Source organism: Bos indicus, chromosome 18 (genome assembly GCF_029378745.1).
Source record: "Bos indicus isolate NIAB-ARS_2022 breed Sahiwal x Tharparkar chromosome 18, NIAB-ARS_B.indTharparkar_mat_pri_1.0, whole genome shotgun sequence".
Taxonomy (NCBI): Eukaryota; Metazoa; Chordata; class Mammalia; order Artiodactyla; family Bovidae; genus Bos; species Bos indicus.
Window position 1 is genome coordinate 14943075 of NC_091777.1, and position 15035 is coordinate 14958109.

At 58.4% G+C, this 15035-nt stretch overlaps 1 protein-coding gene across 6 annotated transcripts in view; it reads right to left on the reverse strand.

Annotated features, from left to right (window-relative positions):
• Positions 1–2292: 2292 nt before the first annotated feature.
• Positions 2293–15035, reverse strand: part of ANKRD11 (ankyrin repeat domain containing 11) — a 119584-nt gene continuing 106841 nt past the window's right edge. For 4 of the 6 annotated variants that reach the window (XM_070770461.1, XM_070770465.1, XM_070770462.1 and 1 more), the window contains 5 exons: positions 8383–14774; positions 6592–6690; positions 6378–6521; positions 5100–5192; positions 2293–3250 (listed from right to left, as the gene is read on the reverse strand). In XM_070770461.1, the coding sequence (XP_070626562.1) occupies positions 3065–3250; positions 5100–5192; positions 6378–6521; positions 6592–6690; positions 8383–14774 (6914 nt within the window). In that variant the 3' untranslated portion in view covers positions 2293–3064. Of the gene's footprint in view, positions 3251–3999; positions 4099–4763; positions 4924–5099; positions 5193–6377; positions 6522–6591; positions 6691–8382; positions 14775–15035 lie in introns of all 6 variants that reach the window. The other 2 variants (XR_011561446.1, XM_070770464.1) reach the window with 2 other exon arrangements.

The window sequence follows — 15035 nt, forward strand, 5'->3', positions numbered from 1 at the left end:
ATAACTGTATTCCTCTCAATTTCTCCCTTTACGTGTTAGTACCATTGTTGTTCAGTCACTAAGTTATGCCTGACTCTTTGCAACCCCATGAACTGCAACAGGCCAGGCTTCCCTGTCCTTCACTATCTCCCGGAGTTTGCTCAAACTCATGTCCATTGAGTTGGTGATAACATTCAACCATCTTGTCCTCTGCCGTCCCCTTCTCCTCCCGCCTTCAGTCATTCCCAGCATCAGGGCCTTTTTCAATGAGTCAGCTCTTTGCACCAGGTGGCCAAAGTATTGGAGCCTGAGCTTCAGCATTGGTGTTCCAACAAATATTCAGGGTTGATTTCCTTTAAAAGAATTGACTGGTTTGATCTCCTTGCAGTCCAAGGGACTCTCCAACACCACAGTTCAAAAGCATCAATTCTTTGGTGCTCAGATTTCTTTATGATCCAACTCTCACATCCACACGTGACTACAAACCATAGCCTTGACTAGATGGAACTTTGTTGGCAAAGTAATGTCTCTGCTTTTTAATATGCCACCTAGGTTTGTCATAACTTTCCTTCCAAGAAGCAAGCAACTTTCAATTTCATGACTGCAGTCACCACTCGCAGTGATTTTGGAGCCCAGGAAAATAAAGTGTGTCATATTTTGTCTGATTTTGAGTACTCAGAAGTATGTCATATAAGTGAAATTGTCCAGTATTTGTCTTATTTAGTATAATGTCCTTAAGGTTCATCCATCGTACCTCACTCTTTTCTTTTTAAAGGCTGAAAAACTACTCCACCTTTTCCTTATCCACTCGTCTGTCAATGGATAGTTCAGGTTGACCCTATGTTTTAGCTGTTTTGAACAGTGCTGTAGTCAACACTGGGATGTAGACGTGTCTTTGAAACCTTACTTTCAGTTCCTGCAGCGTATGTTCCTAGAAGTTGGATCCCTGGACCACGTTACATTTCTTGAAGAACCTCCAGTGTTCTCCATCACGGCTGCATGATTTTTCATTCCCAGCAGCAGTGGAGGAGGGTCCCACTTTCTGCACATCCTCACCAGCACCTGCACAGCCATCCTGATGGGTGTAAGGGGGTATCTCATCGTGGTTCTCATTTGCTTTTCCCCAGGGATTAGTCATCTTGAGCATTTGTTCATGTGTTTATTGGCCATTTGTGCATCTTCTTTGGAGACAGGATTGTTCAAGTCTTTTGCCCATTTTTTAATAGAATTTTTTTTTTTTTTTTTTTAATGGTTGAGTGTTACAGCTTCTCTACATATCCTGAAATTTAATTCCTTTTTGTTCTCTGGGTCCCACCTGTGCACAGGCATGCAGATGACAGCATCTGTGATGTTTGTCTTTTATGGCCAGGAGTCACATCATTGTGGTTCAGACATGCCAGAACACGGGGGTGGGGGGGGGGGGGTGCACTTCTGCACAGGCTCGTTGGTGCAGAACCAGCACCTGCAGCAGGTGGGACCCATACCAGGTGTGGGCTCCGCCAGGTGCAGGATCTCCATGGGGGTGGCCTGAAGGTGCTGAGGCCAGGATGGGCCAGGTGAACAGGTGTGGCCTAATTCCTGATGTTGAGAAAGGTGCTGGGCGATGAGGGGGAACACAAAGTTGGGGGGCTGGTGAGAGCTTAGGCCAGGGAGCCCACAAAGAGGAAAATGAATGGGGTCGTGTCTGCAGCTCCCACCCCTACCAGGTATAGAAAAGCACGGGAGTGGGGGTCAAGGTGCCCAAGGATATGCCCAAAGGCCAGGCTGACCCCAGCTTGGCCCTGCTGCCTACACCTGTTGCCTTCCACCTTGGGCCAGCCATTGGACAGGGCATTGTGAACTGAGTGGACAGGGCACCTCTGCTCAGAAGACACCACTGGCCTGAGAGGGGAGCACAGACCCCAAGATGTAATGAGCTCAGATCTCTGACTCATAGAGATCAGAGTATGTGATTTCAGGCGAGACCCATGTCCTAGGTGGACACCCTGCGTGGTGGGGTCCCATGGGGAGCTGGGAGACCAGGGATCCATGTTTGCACCTCCCAGGGCACCAGCTGTCCCATGGCTCATGCCTCGCCTGTCTCCTCCCGCTCTGATGGGCCCTGGGGACACAGCCTCTGGGTGACCCCCACCCTCAAAGCCACCTGGTTGTGAGCAGAGGACAGCCCCTCGGGGCCCAGTAAGGGCAGGAAAGGAGGAGCAAGTATAATTTGTTTCAAAAGGAAAAAGGTTGAAGGCATTCAGATTTCCAGGGAGGGACCCCTCCCCCCACAGCCACATCTGCCCTCCTGAGAGGGGTTGTGTACAAAGAGCATGTAATTAATTTATTTATTTCTTTACACATAACTGAAGTGATGTTACAGTACATAAGTTATTTACAACTGTGCAGTAATGTGTTGCAAAATAAATTATCTAGAAGGCAGCAAAAGTACATTGTGAACGTGTATAAAACTGTACAGCGTTTACGGGTACACTTTTTATATGATTATTGGCTCTGTAGTGTTTCAAGTTATGTTCTCAGAAAGAGAAACAAAATGCCCAAGATTAAAGGAAAAAATATACAAACCACGTGGATTTGACTCCATTAAAAACACAACTGAGTGTCCTGCCTCCGTGTCCCTGTGAGGCAGGTGGGCGGGCGGCGCAGCCAGGCCCTCGCCCGGCCCAGCGTCCTGGCCCCGGTCCGAGGCCCGAGCCATCGGCAGCTTCGTGGTGACAGGACGGCAGCCGGCCCGGTGCTCTCCCCGCCCTCTGACCAGAGACCGCTGTTGCTGAGGGGTAGACGCCTTAGTTTTATTCTCTTGAGTCGATCAAAAGTGGAACCAGGAATTTAAAGACTGCTCTCCATCCTACAGCTCCTGAGATGCCTGCGTAGCCGCTGGAGAAGAGCCCGAGGCCACCGCGCCCACGCCTGTGCCCCCGGCTCCGCGTCCTCCCGCGGGGGCCGGTGGGAAGGAGGCGCACCAGGGACCCAGCGCGGTTTCTCCCTAGGCGTCCCCACTGGGGACATGGTCTCCTCCCGCCACCTGGACTCGGCAGCAGACGTCAGGGGGCTCGCCTGTGTCCTGTGCAGCTGTCCCTGCACATCAGGCCGGCAGGAGCACAAAGTCGTCGTTGACGTCGACCATGGGCACGTAGAAGGACGGCACCTCGTTCACGCACAGGGACTTGTGCCCGGCGGGGTCCAGCTCCTGGACCTTCAGCTGCCACTCCATCCTCTGCACAGCGTTGAGAGCCGCTGCCTCATGCTGCTGCCGCATCAGGAGACACGTCTGCACGGGAAACGCGGCAGGTGAGAGGGAGCAGAGACCCTGCCGCCCACTCCCCCTGCCGCGGCACTTATGCGAGGTCGGGGCGGGGGACCCTTTTAAGCTCTGGCCTTGGGACGGCCTCTCGCATCTGGGTCTCTTCCTGCCCAGTGAGTGGCCTTGCTGAGCACACAGGCGTCTGTCCATCCCTGCTTCATGCCCCTGCGCCTGGGGGTTTCGCCTCTAGTCAGAACTTGTAGCAGTTTTGCTTTTCTGTTTTCATTTTACAATTACTTTATTTATGGCTGGTAAGATTGGCTTAACATTTGCATTCTCAGTATTAGAAATAGGTACCAAGGCAAACAGACTAATACAAAACCTGTGCAGTGTATTTCACGTTAAGAATGCAGGAATGAGGACGGTACCTGGGTTTCCCAGATGGGTCACAACCCGAGGCAGCACGTGTGGACTGGGGGGAGGTGTGGGGGGGGGGCGGGGCATGTTGTGGGAACACATGGGAGATAGAAGCATGGCGGGTGGGAGCACAGACTCGGGTTAACAGACTTAACGATGTCACAGTGATCGTGCAGGAAGCTCATCTTATTTTCTTAGATGAGCACACAAGCATTTTGGGCAGGATATCACAGTCTCTAAATTGCTTTAAAATAATTCAGTTTAAAAAACTATTTCAGAACTAAGCCCTGTGTGCACCAGCAGGCCAGGCGTCCTCGGCACGCAGTCACTCATGACCCTCAGAGTCGCGCTGCTCTTACTTAATTTAAGGTACTACGTAGTGTCTCCATCTCTGGGTGCTCCCGAGCCTGAGCTACTCCTGGGCTTCTGAACTGCTGTACAGTCCGAGTTTTCATTGACTGAAATGAAACTGTTAGGCTGAAACCCCGTGACACCCCACAGGCATGCCTGTTTACCCAGAAAACTGCCCTGAAGATGCGGGACCTGAGGAGGGTGGCCTGTCTCCTAGTGGGACCTTGTCCACCCTGTGGTCCCAAACGAGCAGCCACGCACAAGGAGCCCGTTCCACGGGGTGTGGCCATTTCATGCCCCTGCACTCTCTATACCTCACCAGTTGCTTTTTCTGTCCATTACTTTTTAAGTTCTTGGCACATTAAGGAAATTTAGACTCACGTGATCTTTTTAATGTACCAAGTCTCGTTTTACTTTGGTCAAAAAGTATCTCCCTATAGCAAAGTTTTCCAGGCAGGCTGGTGGTGGGAGGACTGACCATGTGACCTCCACGCCTCGGAGCTCGTCAGAAACGTGGCCTCAGCCAAGCCTGAACGCCCTGTAAGCTGTTGCCTCTCTGCTCTGGGCCCCTGGCCACCCCCTTGGGTATGGTGCTGGGGGCAGGGGTCACCGAGGTAAGGTTGGGGTGAGGCCGGCAGCCCAGCGTGGAACCTGGGTCTCGCCTCCATCAACTCCACACTCAGCAGGCCCTGCCTCATGGGCGCTACTCTGTAGCAGGCGCGTCACTGCCGGTGTGTGTTCACGCGCCTACAGAGGAGGACGTGCTTCTTACTTGCTAAGCTCTCTATCTCCCCCCTGTCCTCTGCCTGCTGCACTGGTCAGCACATCCAGGGCAGGGCTGCTGGTGGATGCTGTGACCTTTGAGGAGGGTCAAGGTGGGGTCCCACAGAGGTCTGACCGCCAGCTGGTGACAGGAGCTGCTCCCCGCACACCTGGACAGGAGGGAAGACACTCTAAGAGGCAACATGGGGGCGGGGAGGCCTCGCTCGCTTGCTGCCAGCTGGGCTCAGAGCCAGTGTGAAGCTGCCTCCTCCACACGCAGCTCCACAGCAGCCGCCCCCACCCGGAGAGCCCAGCCCGCCACTGCCGCTCAGGGAGGGGGGCTCACCTTCATGCGGTCGTACTTGTCGTCCACGTCCTGCAGCCAGGATATGAACTGGCGGGCGTTGAACCTGTCCCGCACTGACTTGTTCTCATCACCCTGCAGGGAGAACCAAGTGCACGTGAGCGTCTGGGAGGGGCAGCTTCCTGGTGGTCAAGATCCGCCCCCCTCCTTGGGGTGCAGGTGCTGGAACCCCCCCAGTGTCCCCACATCAAGGGCCAACCAGCAGGACACACCCCCACCCTCTTTATGGGCCCAGGCAGCCGCCCCCCAACACTGTCCAGGGTGGAGCCGCCCTGCAGGTGACTCTGGACCCCCTCAGGGTGGGCCCACGCTGGCATCTGTCCAGTTTCTTCTTTGTGAAAACTGCAAGTGGTTTTTTTCTTTGAAAAGGACATTTGGGAGGCCTGAGGCGGCTGAGGGCCCCTGCGGTGGACAGTGGTTTTGGAGTGGACCAGGTGTCCCCACCGGCTCCTGGCGGCTGGGTGGGCGGGGCCTCTCCTCAGAGCCGCAGGCAGCCACCTGCCTGAGGGGCCCCAGCCCAAGACCTCCCGTCTCTGGACCTTCAAAAGGAAGCCCAACAACGCCCTTTCAAGGTCAGGAGATCCTTTTTCCTTTTAGATGCAAAAAGCAAAACTTCTATCTAACCAATTAATGCTTTTTTAAGAAAAACATGTCACTGCTAGCACATTTTGAAGTTTTGTATCCTTAAAGATAACCACTGTTACGTCACATGTGGCCAGCCTCCATGTGTGCCAGTGGTTGGGGGATGGGAGCCTGTTAGGGAACTTGGTGCCGAGGCCTGAACAGGGACAGAGGCAGAAGGCAGGCCCGGAAGGACACACTCTGGGCTGTTTTCAGAGTTGCAGCGGCTGATGAGAGTAGGTCAGGGTGCACACAAGTCAGCTTGCTTTTTGCACATTAGATCTCTGACATGTCCATGCGTAGGGTGGGGGCCCTGAGGGGCACAGGCTCCACCTACTGGGACAGAGCGGGCTGGACCCTTGGAGTGGACACACGGGGCCACTCTAGAGGACCGACGAGGCAGATCGTGTGTTCTGACAGGTGGCACCCTGGGCCCTGCCCCAGACCGGTGAGTCACTGGTAATGGCCCCTGGGCCTGCCTTCTGTCAGTGGCAGCACCGCGTCCCCAGGGCGACAGTCTCTCTGGGTCCTCTGCTCAGGAGCTCAGGAAGCCCCAGGGCAGCAGCTCTGGCTGCTCGTGTCCGAAATTCATGTGAGCTTCAGAGGAAATGGTCAGCAGATGCCCAGCCCACGCCCCACCTGGCTCTCCAGCGGCATGTTGTACACCTCTGAGTCCAGCAGCATGGTGCAAGCGCTGAACGGCACCGCCTGGTTCGCGATGGTCCTCGCCGCCCGGCAGTGGACCCGCAGGATCTCCTGTTCGCAGGAGACGATCAGCTTTTCCTGAAGAAGAGGGGCCGGTGAGCTGAGAGGGTGGGAGCTGGGTGCCCCGGGCCCACAGCTGTACACTCACCCGCTCGATGCTGTGCTGCAGGCGAAGCTTCCCCCGGACGGCCTCCTGCTGCTTGAACAGCTCCTTCAGGGGCTCCGCCAGTGAGGGTGGGGGCGCAATCTGTGGTCACAGGAGAGATGGGCTCACCAGGGGCCAGGAGCTGCCCCAGCTCCACTCACCACGGCCCCATGATACCAAACCAGGAGCCCACAGCATCTGGATGCTTGTCCCCGAGAGCAGGTGAGTGAGCCCCCCTGCCCCAAGGGAGCTGCAGGCACCTGTGAAGAGGGCGGGGGAGGAGGAGGCAAAGGAAGCCAAGAACTGGGGGTCTCTACTGCTACCTTGGTACGGTCAGGGGACAGAGGACCAGCAGGGTCCTCTGTTTACCACAGGCTTCACGCACCCTGAGTAATGTGAGGCGTACTGGGACGCAGCTGCCCAGAGGCAACACAAACAGAAGAGTGGGCCTGCCCGTCTCCCCTGGGTGTAGGGCTTGCCTGGCCACTTTTGAAGAGACACCGCCAGGCCAGAGAAGCCCATGGATGCCGGCAGCCACCCCCCAGGGAGAAGCCAGTGCTTCTGAGTCACCCAGGAAACGTGCAGCCATGACCATGGGCTGGAGGGGGCAGGAAGGAGGAACAGCCCCCAGCTGCAGACAGACCGTCTAAAGGGCTGCACTTGTGGCCAACACTTGAGGTATTTGCTGTCTTCCAATCTTTTGAACTTGAACTTGAAAAGGGAAACCCCAGCTGGGTCTCTTCAGCTGCCGGCCTGCCCCCTCAGGGCCCAGGGCACCTGGCAGATATCTCCGTCAGGGTCTCGGCCCTGAGATCCCCTCCTCCTGCTCCTGAGGGTGGAAGCCCAGGCCCACCTGCGGGGCGGCCTGCTGTGACCCCAAGCCCTGCACCCCAGATAGGGTTGAGCCTGGCACACACGCAGGCTGCTGTGGGTGAACTTGAGTGGCAGGGGCACAGCACCCTTGGCTGTTGCCTGGTTTCTAGTTCCAAGTGTTCTACAGACAATGAGCAGAAAGTCCCTCTCCCTGAACAGAGATCCCAGGACAGGTTCCTGAACCTAGTGCCTCAGGCCCTGTCTGTCTGGGGACAGGCCGCACATGTGGGACACAGCCTGCCCTGAGCCTGATGGACAGAACAAGAGGAAAGCTGGGTTTTCCGCACAGAAGGGGATGGTGTCGAAAAGTGAGGCGAGGTAGTGCACACGTGTGAACAGGTGGCGCCTGGGGAGCATCACGAAGCTCAAGCGGCCAGGTTCTGGCTACAGGTGGAGAGAGGTGGCCCAGGTGGGCTCTCCTGGCCGTGAACCCTGTGCCTGCTCCCAGGTGGGGGGGTGGGGGCCAGCCAAACGTGGAGGACACGCTTCCCCAGAGATCCATGTGGCAGGACCTGCCCATGGCCCAGATGCGAGTATGGGGATGGGATAAGGGGTATGCATGATGGGGCTTGGATGGTCACAGCTGCGCAAATGCAGGGTGAACCACGGTGCAAGAGGGCAGGGTGGGGGCCTGTGTCTGGTAGGCCTGCTGGGTGGGGACCTGCTTCAAGGAGGCAGGAGCAGCGCCCTCCGGCCCCTGGGGAAGAGGGGTCTAGGGCCAGGTTCTGTAGAGGCCTCGTGCTGTGTGAAGGAGAGCAGAGGGGGCTGGGCATGCCTGAGCTGGGTGGGCTGGGGTCCAAGCGCAAGGTGACCCGGTGGCTGCGGGGTGGGAGGCGACACTGGGCAGTGTCATGGGCAGATGGCGAGTGGCAGAGGCCAGCACGGAGGGGGCTGCTCCCCACCTCCAGAGCGGGCACTCACCACGGGGATGTGCAGCTTGCTGAGTGGCTTGCCGTCCAGGAGGTAGGAGCCGGTGTAGGTGACGTACTCGGCATAGCACTGCGGCGCCTGCGGGCTGATGTAGCACAGGATTTTGCGCTTCTCCTCAATCTTCTTCCGGATCTGCAGGTACTCGAAGTATGGGTTCGACCTGTCGCTGTGGTAAGGCTCGATGGCGTCCAGCTTGATGGCGTCCACGATGGCGGCCAGCGTCTGCTGGATCACCTCACGTGTCTGCCGCGTGGACGTGTGCATCTGCTGGGCCAGCTGCTGGCTGGAGCGCTGGAAGCGGCGTTTGCGTGGGTGCTGGGCCTGGGGGTCGTCATCCTCAGAGCCGCGACCCTTGGCCCTGGGGGTGGGCGTGGGCGTGGGCTCCTTTTCGGTGGGCGGTGAGCTCTGCTTGTGCTGGTTGGCCAGCATCTGGGCACGGGTCCTGGTCATGCGCTGAGGGATCTCCTCCACTTTGGGTGCCTTTGGGGCCTCAGCCGTCACTTTAGGTTCTGGTTCGGTGGATTCAGGCTGGACGGTGTCCAGGGGCCCCTCGAGCCCGGCACTGTCCTGAGGGCCGGCCCCATCTGCCACATGGGTCTGAGCCGAGCCATCCACGGGGGCATCAGGGGTGCTGTGGGGTGAGGCCGAGAGGTCTTGGCCCTCAGCCTCCTCATCCCCACTCCCTGGTGGACGCTGCTCCGAGAGGGCTGGTGTGAGCCCTGAGCCAGGGTGGGAGTCCTCAGGGGCTCTCCCGTCTGGCCCGGACCCCGTCTCTGCCGTGGCCTCAGGCAGCGCTGCTGGCTTTGGCTCCTCCAGGGGCTCTGGTGCAGCTTCGGTGGGGAGCCGGGCGGCCGCCTGGTCAGAAGGCGACACCAGCTGTTGGTCAGCAGCTGTCCCAGCAGCCTCCCCACCGCCCGGGAGCACAGGGGCCCCCAAGGGGGTGTTCTCTGGAGGAACAAGAGGACTCTCTTCCACAGGCTCTGCTTCCACGTCAGGAACATCCTTGGTCTGGAGAGGGAGCTCTGGCAGTGAGAAAGGCCCCAGGTCGAGGTCATCCTCGGCAGCGGGGAAGGCACCGGGCCAGGGCACCGGCTCCACCTGGCCGAGCGCCGACAGGTTGTGACCACCTTCCAGGAAATTATTCTCCAGGGGCCCCAGTGCCTCCACCTGAGCCACGGCCGTCACACACGCAGGCTCTGGGGGTGCGTCAGGGGGCGCGTCCGGAAGGGACTTGCAGTTACTGAAGAAGGACTCCAGCCGGGAGGGAGGGGCGAACGGGGCTGACTCCTCGGAAGCAGAGACTGCGGCTGGGACTGCTCCCTCGGCCTTGTCCTTAGCTTCCAGTCCCGGCTCGGGGACTGGCAGAGGGTATGAGACTGGGGACCCCGGGTAAGGGGGCTCAGGATGGAGCGACTCGGCCGGGCAGAAATGTTTCGGGGACTCTGGGAACCTCTGTGGGGACTTCAGTAGGAGGTCCGACCCCACAGGCCAACCGGCCGTGTCACCGGGAGCACCCCCAATAAGGCCAGGGGGTAGGCCCTGCTCTGCAGCAGCAGGATGCGCCCATTCGACCGGCTCCTCTGTGATGACCGTGCTGAAGGGGCCCTCATCCAGGGGCTCCAGGAAGCTGGGCTCTGGGGGGATGATGGCTGCAGTGGCCTGCTGGTCCTCCGTGGCATCCAGGGGAATACCAAGGTCGGGGGGCAGGGCCCCCTCCATGGACGGGGCCAAAAGCTCATCTCTGTGTGAAGGGGGGGACTTGGCTTGTAAACCAGCGAAGGCGCCCTCTGGGGAGGGGGTGAGGTTGACTGTGGCCGCAGGCGGGCAGTGCAAGGCGTCGACTTTGGGGGAGGGCATGCCGTAGTCCGGGGAGTAATACCCTGGAGACAGGCAGGTGAACTTCTCCGCGGGTGCTGGAGGGCCAGGGGCCTTGTCCTCGGGGTGCTGCCCTGGTGAGCCGTAGCTGGGTGCAGCAGGGACGCTCTGCTGTCTGAACAGCTTGTCCCCGAGGCCAAACTCCTCCTCGGGGGTCCTCCTGACGTCCACAGAGACCGAGCGGTAAAGGTTCGTGCACAGTGGCCTCGTTGGTGTCTGGCCTGGGGTCTCTGAAATCCCACTTGTGGCCACGGAGAACCTGTCAAAGAAAGAGGGTGAGCAGGCGCTGGCAGAGGTGCTGGACATTGGCTGGGGGTCCGTGCAGTCAAACATGAGGTCGGGGTAGTCGTCGGCGCTGCAGGACGGGGTCCGGGGCGTGTGCATGGCCTCCTCGTAGCTGGGGCAGGACACCACCGAGGCGGGGGTGGGGACCCCAGTGGGCCGGCCATGGTCAGGCCTGGGGGATGCAGGCAAGACCTCTTTCATGTGGGGTCCTGCCAGCCAGTCCCGGGGGTCCACTGCTAGTCCCGGGTGGGGCTTGTTCTCAGTGGCGGGGGCAGGAGGAGCAGACTCCTTAGGTTTTCTGTCCTTTGGGGTGAGGTCGGGCCCAGGCGGCTTCTTGGGCGGGCCGTCCAGACTCTTCTTGCGTGCATCCTCTGCGGGCCGCGCCTTCTCCTTGAGCTTGGGGTCCCCAGAGCGGTGCCGCAGCTTCTCCATCTGCCTCATCCTCTCCTTGTGCCGCTTGTGCCGCTCCTCGATCTCCAGGTCCTTCTGGGACAGCATCCGCTCAAAGCTGGTCATCATCAGGTCCCCGTCGCCCAGAAGCTTCTCCCGAGGCCGCACGTCTTTCTTGCCCGGGTCTCTGGTCGGGAGCAGCTTGTCATTTCCGTTGCTGAGCTTCGTGGGGTCACCCTTCTCCTTCTCGGGATTCTCCTTGATCTTCTCCTTCAGCCTGGCCTCGCCGAGCTTCCCGCCCTCGTCCTTGGCCTTGTCTCGGAAGGCGCCGGGGGCGGTGTCCCTGGCCGGGGGCTTGGGCTCCTCGCGATGGTGCCGGTGCCGCTCCTTGTCCTCCCGCCACCGCTCGCGGTGCTTCTCCCGCCGCCGCTTCTCCTTCAGGAGGCTGAGGGCGCTGGAGCCATAAGGCCGCAGCTCCTTCTCCACCTTCTTGGGGGGCTCTCGTTCAGGATCATTTTTCTCCTTCTTTTCGGTAGAAAACAACTCGAGAGCTTTATCCAGCTCATCCTCTGCGTCAGCCTTGGAGCCATAGGAGGCGCCGTAAGCGTCGCTGTCCAGGAGCTCCTTCTCATACTGGCTGGCGTCCTTCCGGCTGCCTGCGTCCTTGTAGTCGTCGCTCTTGTCCTTCTTCTCGAGCTTGTCCTTCTTGCCCCGCTCTCGATCGTGGCTCTTCTTGGAGGAGGACGAGGCGTGCCGGTGCCGCTCCCTCTCCCGCACCCGCTCCTCTGGGGGCTCCGGGAAGGACACGTCCAGGAGGGCGCTGAGGCTGGGGTCCTGGCCGCGGTCGGGGAAGCCGTCAGAGGATGCCTCACTGGCCTTGTCGTTGGAGTCCTCGCGGAAGTCCTGCAGGGCCTCCTCCTCCAGCCGTTCCAGCAGGCTCTTCTCCACCTCGGCGCCCTTGCTGGCCTTCCTCTCGCGGCCCTGCTCGCGGTCCGGCCTCTCCCGGTGCCTGGTCTTGGCCTTGTCCTCCGCAGGGGGCCTTTTCTCCCCCTTCTCAGGTGGCTTCTGCTTGCTCCTCTTGTCCTGCACAGAGTCCACAGATGTGCGGTCCTTCCTGTCCTTCTTCTCCTTGTGCTTCTCGAAGGTCTTCTCCCTCCTGTCCTTCCCCCCGTCCGCGGCCCCCTTCTCCTTCTTCTTCTCCCTCATCTCTTTGTCCTTCTGCTTCTCAGCATGGGCTTGCCTGTCGGCTGAGTGTTTCCGGTGCCGGTCAGGGGGATGCAGCTCCCGCCCGTCCTCTCTCTCGGGGGGGCCGTCCCCCCGCCCCTCACTCGCCTCCCCGATTTTGAATCCGCTTGCTGTGTAGTCGTCTTTTTCATCTTCACTTTCATCTGTGAAGATATCTGCAATATACCAGCTTTTCTCTTTGCCCTTTTTCTCGTCTTTTTTTTCGGAGAAGTCCTCGGAGAGGACTCCAGGGAAGGCCTTCTCCCGTTTGTCTCTGCCTTGATCAAGGGACGCCTTCCTCTCCTTGTCTTTGCTGTGCACGTCTTTATGCTTTTCCTTGGCATCCTTTTTCTCTTTAAAACACTTATCAAACTCTCTGTCCCTCTGACATTTCTCAAGGATGAGTTTTTCGCTTTTGTCCTTGTCGCTAGACTTCTCCTTGTGCTTCTCCAGCTTCAGCTTCTCCTTCTTCTCCTTCTCCCTCCCTGGGTGGTGCCTCTCCCAGGGCTCCAGGCTCTTCCCAAAGTCACAGCCGTACTCCTTCAGGTCCTCCCTGTGCGCCTCCTCGGGCTTCACGCGCCCATCTCTCCGCTCCTTAGCAGCCTCGGGGGCCTCCTTCCGGTCCCGGCTGCCCTCTGTGGACTCACGCCGCCGTTTGTCCTTCTCGCAGAGAAAGCTGGGGACAACCCTGTGCCTATCGGCCACATGCTCTCGCCGCCGCTCCAGGCTGTCCCTGTCCTTCTTCCGAGAGAAGATGTCCCTGTCACCGCGCTTCTCCCGGGCCTTGCTCTCCCGCCTTTTCTCCTTGCTGTCCTCCTTCACCGTCTCCAGGATCAGCCTGGCCACAGAGTCGCTCTTCATGTCCCTGTAGTCTGTCACTGGGGAGTCCCAGCTGTCTTCCCCTTTGAAATCGAAGGAGGAATCTGACAGGTCTGAGAACCAGCGATCCTGCTGGTCATCAGAGAGACTGAACTTGGTGTCTTCGTTCTCCAGAAACTGACTTTTGTTACAGTACTCATCAAAAGCAGAGTCCTCCCGATACCCTTTTTCTTTTCTGAGTTTTTCTTTATCCTCCTTGAAGATCTTCTCCTTCTCTTTGGGAATTTTTTCCTCCTTAAAGTCATTCTTTTTCTCTAACTTTGAGGGCCTGTCTTTGGACTTCTTCTTTCTTTCCTCTTTGTAGAGCCGCAGCTTCTCCTCTTTAGGAGACTTTTCTTTCAGCAGCCTCTCCTTCTCCGCCTTGTTTGAACGGTCCTTCTCCTCCCGGAAGGCCCTGCCCCCATCCTTGTTCAGGTCCCTGATTCTCTTCAGCGACTTCTCCTCTCTGGAAACCTTGATCATCTCGTCCTTAAAGAGCCAGTCTTTCTCTTCCGACTTCATCTTGCTGAGCTTCTCCTCCTTCTTGCAGTGGTCTCGCTCATGCTTCAGGCCCTTCAGCTTGTTCTCAGCGGGCACGTCGTCCAGGAGGATGGCCTTGTCTGCCCTCTGCTTTGAGTCCTCATACTCGTAGGTAAAGCTCTTCAGCTTCAGTTCCTGGCTGACAGAGCACAACCCCTTCTCCTTGCTTTTGTGTTTATGTTTAGTCTTGTGTTTCTTGACGACTTTGCCCTCCTTGTCCAGCTTGGGGATGGCACCGTCCCCGCTCGGGTGAAAGGAGTTCTTCCTGTCGGGTAGCGTGCCCTGCAGGCCAGCCCTCTTTTTGTGCTCCTGTCTCTTCCTGACTGGCTTCAGTGACTCCACGCTGGAGCCTTCGGAGGAGCCATCAGACTCACTGCTCAGTCTTGTCCTGGTGGAGTCTGATAAGGAGCTGACCTCAGACCAGGCGGGAGAGGAAATGGTTTTCCAATTGTCTGTCCGCCAGTGCTTGGCGTGTGGGTCCGCGTGGCCGGTATTATGCTTCTGGGCAGTGGAGCTGCCGTGGGATGAGGTGGAGGAGGCGGACAGGGAGCTGAACAGGGCGGGGTCCTTCAGCACCAGCGGGGACTCCTTGAGGCAGCCCGGGCTGCCTGCTGAGTCCCCGCCATCCTCGCCACTCTCTGAGGACTCGCTCTCAGACTCGGATGAGCAGAACGTGTCGCCCCTCTTCCCAAACCGCACTTCTTTGCCCTTTATTTCTTTCTTTCGCTTCTTTTTCACTTTATTTCTTTCCTTCTGCTGCTTGCAGTTCGAAGGCTCCCGGGTCTTGTTGCCGGGCAGCATGGTGTGGGCTGAGAGTCTCAGCTTCTCCCCCGCCCCCACAGCGACACCGACGTCCTCCTCGTCGGACGTGTCCGACAAGATGCGATGAGACGCCTTCTTTGGTGCAATCGTGCTGTTTTTAGTGTAGCTTTTCACTTCCATTTTGGGTATAGAAATAAAACTATTTGACTTGGCTTCTCTTCTGTAGTCCTTTTTCAGTAAGTGTTTGTCGTCCACTGGGGGGGTTCTGTCCTGCTCGTCATCTTCGTCAAACTCATACTCGTCCTTGACCGGGGTCACTGTTTTCTGTGGCTCTGGATTCTTGGCCTTGTGCTTCAGGCCCTTCTCAAACTCAGAGTCTGTGTTATTGCCATCGACTGAGCTGGAAGGTGCGAACGACGGGGCGTCCTCCTCCTCCTCCTCGGAGCTCTCTGCAGGAACAGAGAAAGGAGTCAGGAGCTGTTCAGGCAGGGGCAGTGGCAGACAAGCCCAGAACTTGAATAACTTGACTGAGGCTGGCCCTGGGTCGAGTAGCCAGATAGGGGTCTGCACAGACATGGGGCTGGAGGCCTTGCACCAGAGCCCCACCCAGGGTGGGGTGCCCTCACAGTCTGGAAGCTCTCACCAGGCATCCAAGCAGGGCATCCAAGCAGGCTGCCTGCAGTGAGACCACCTGTCCTGCCCCCTGCCTG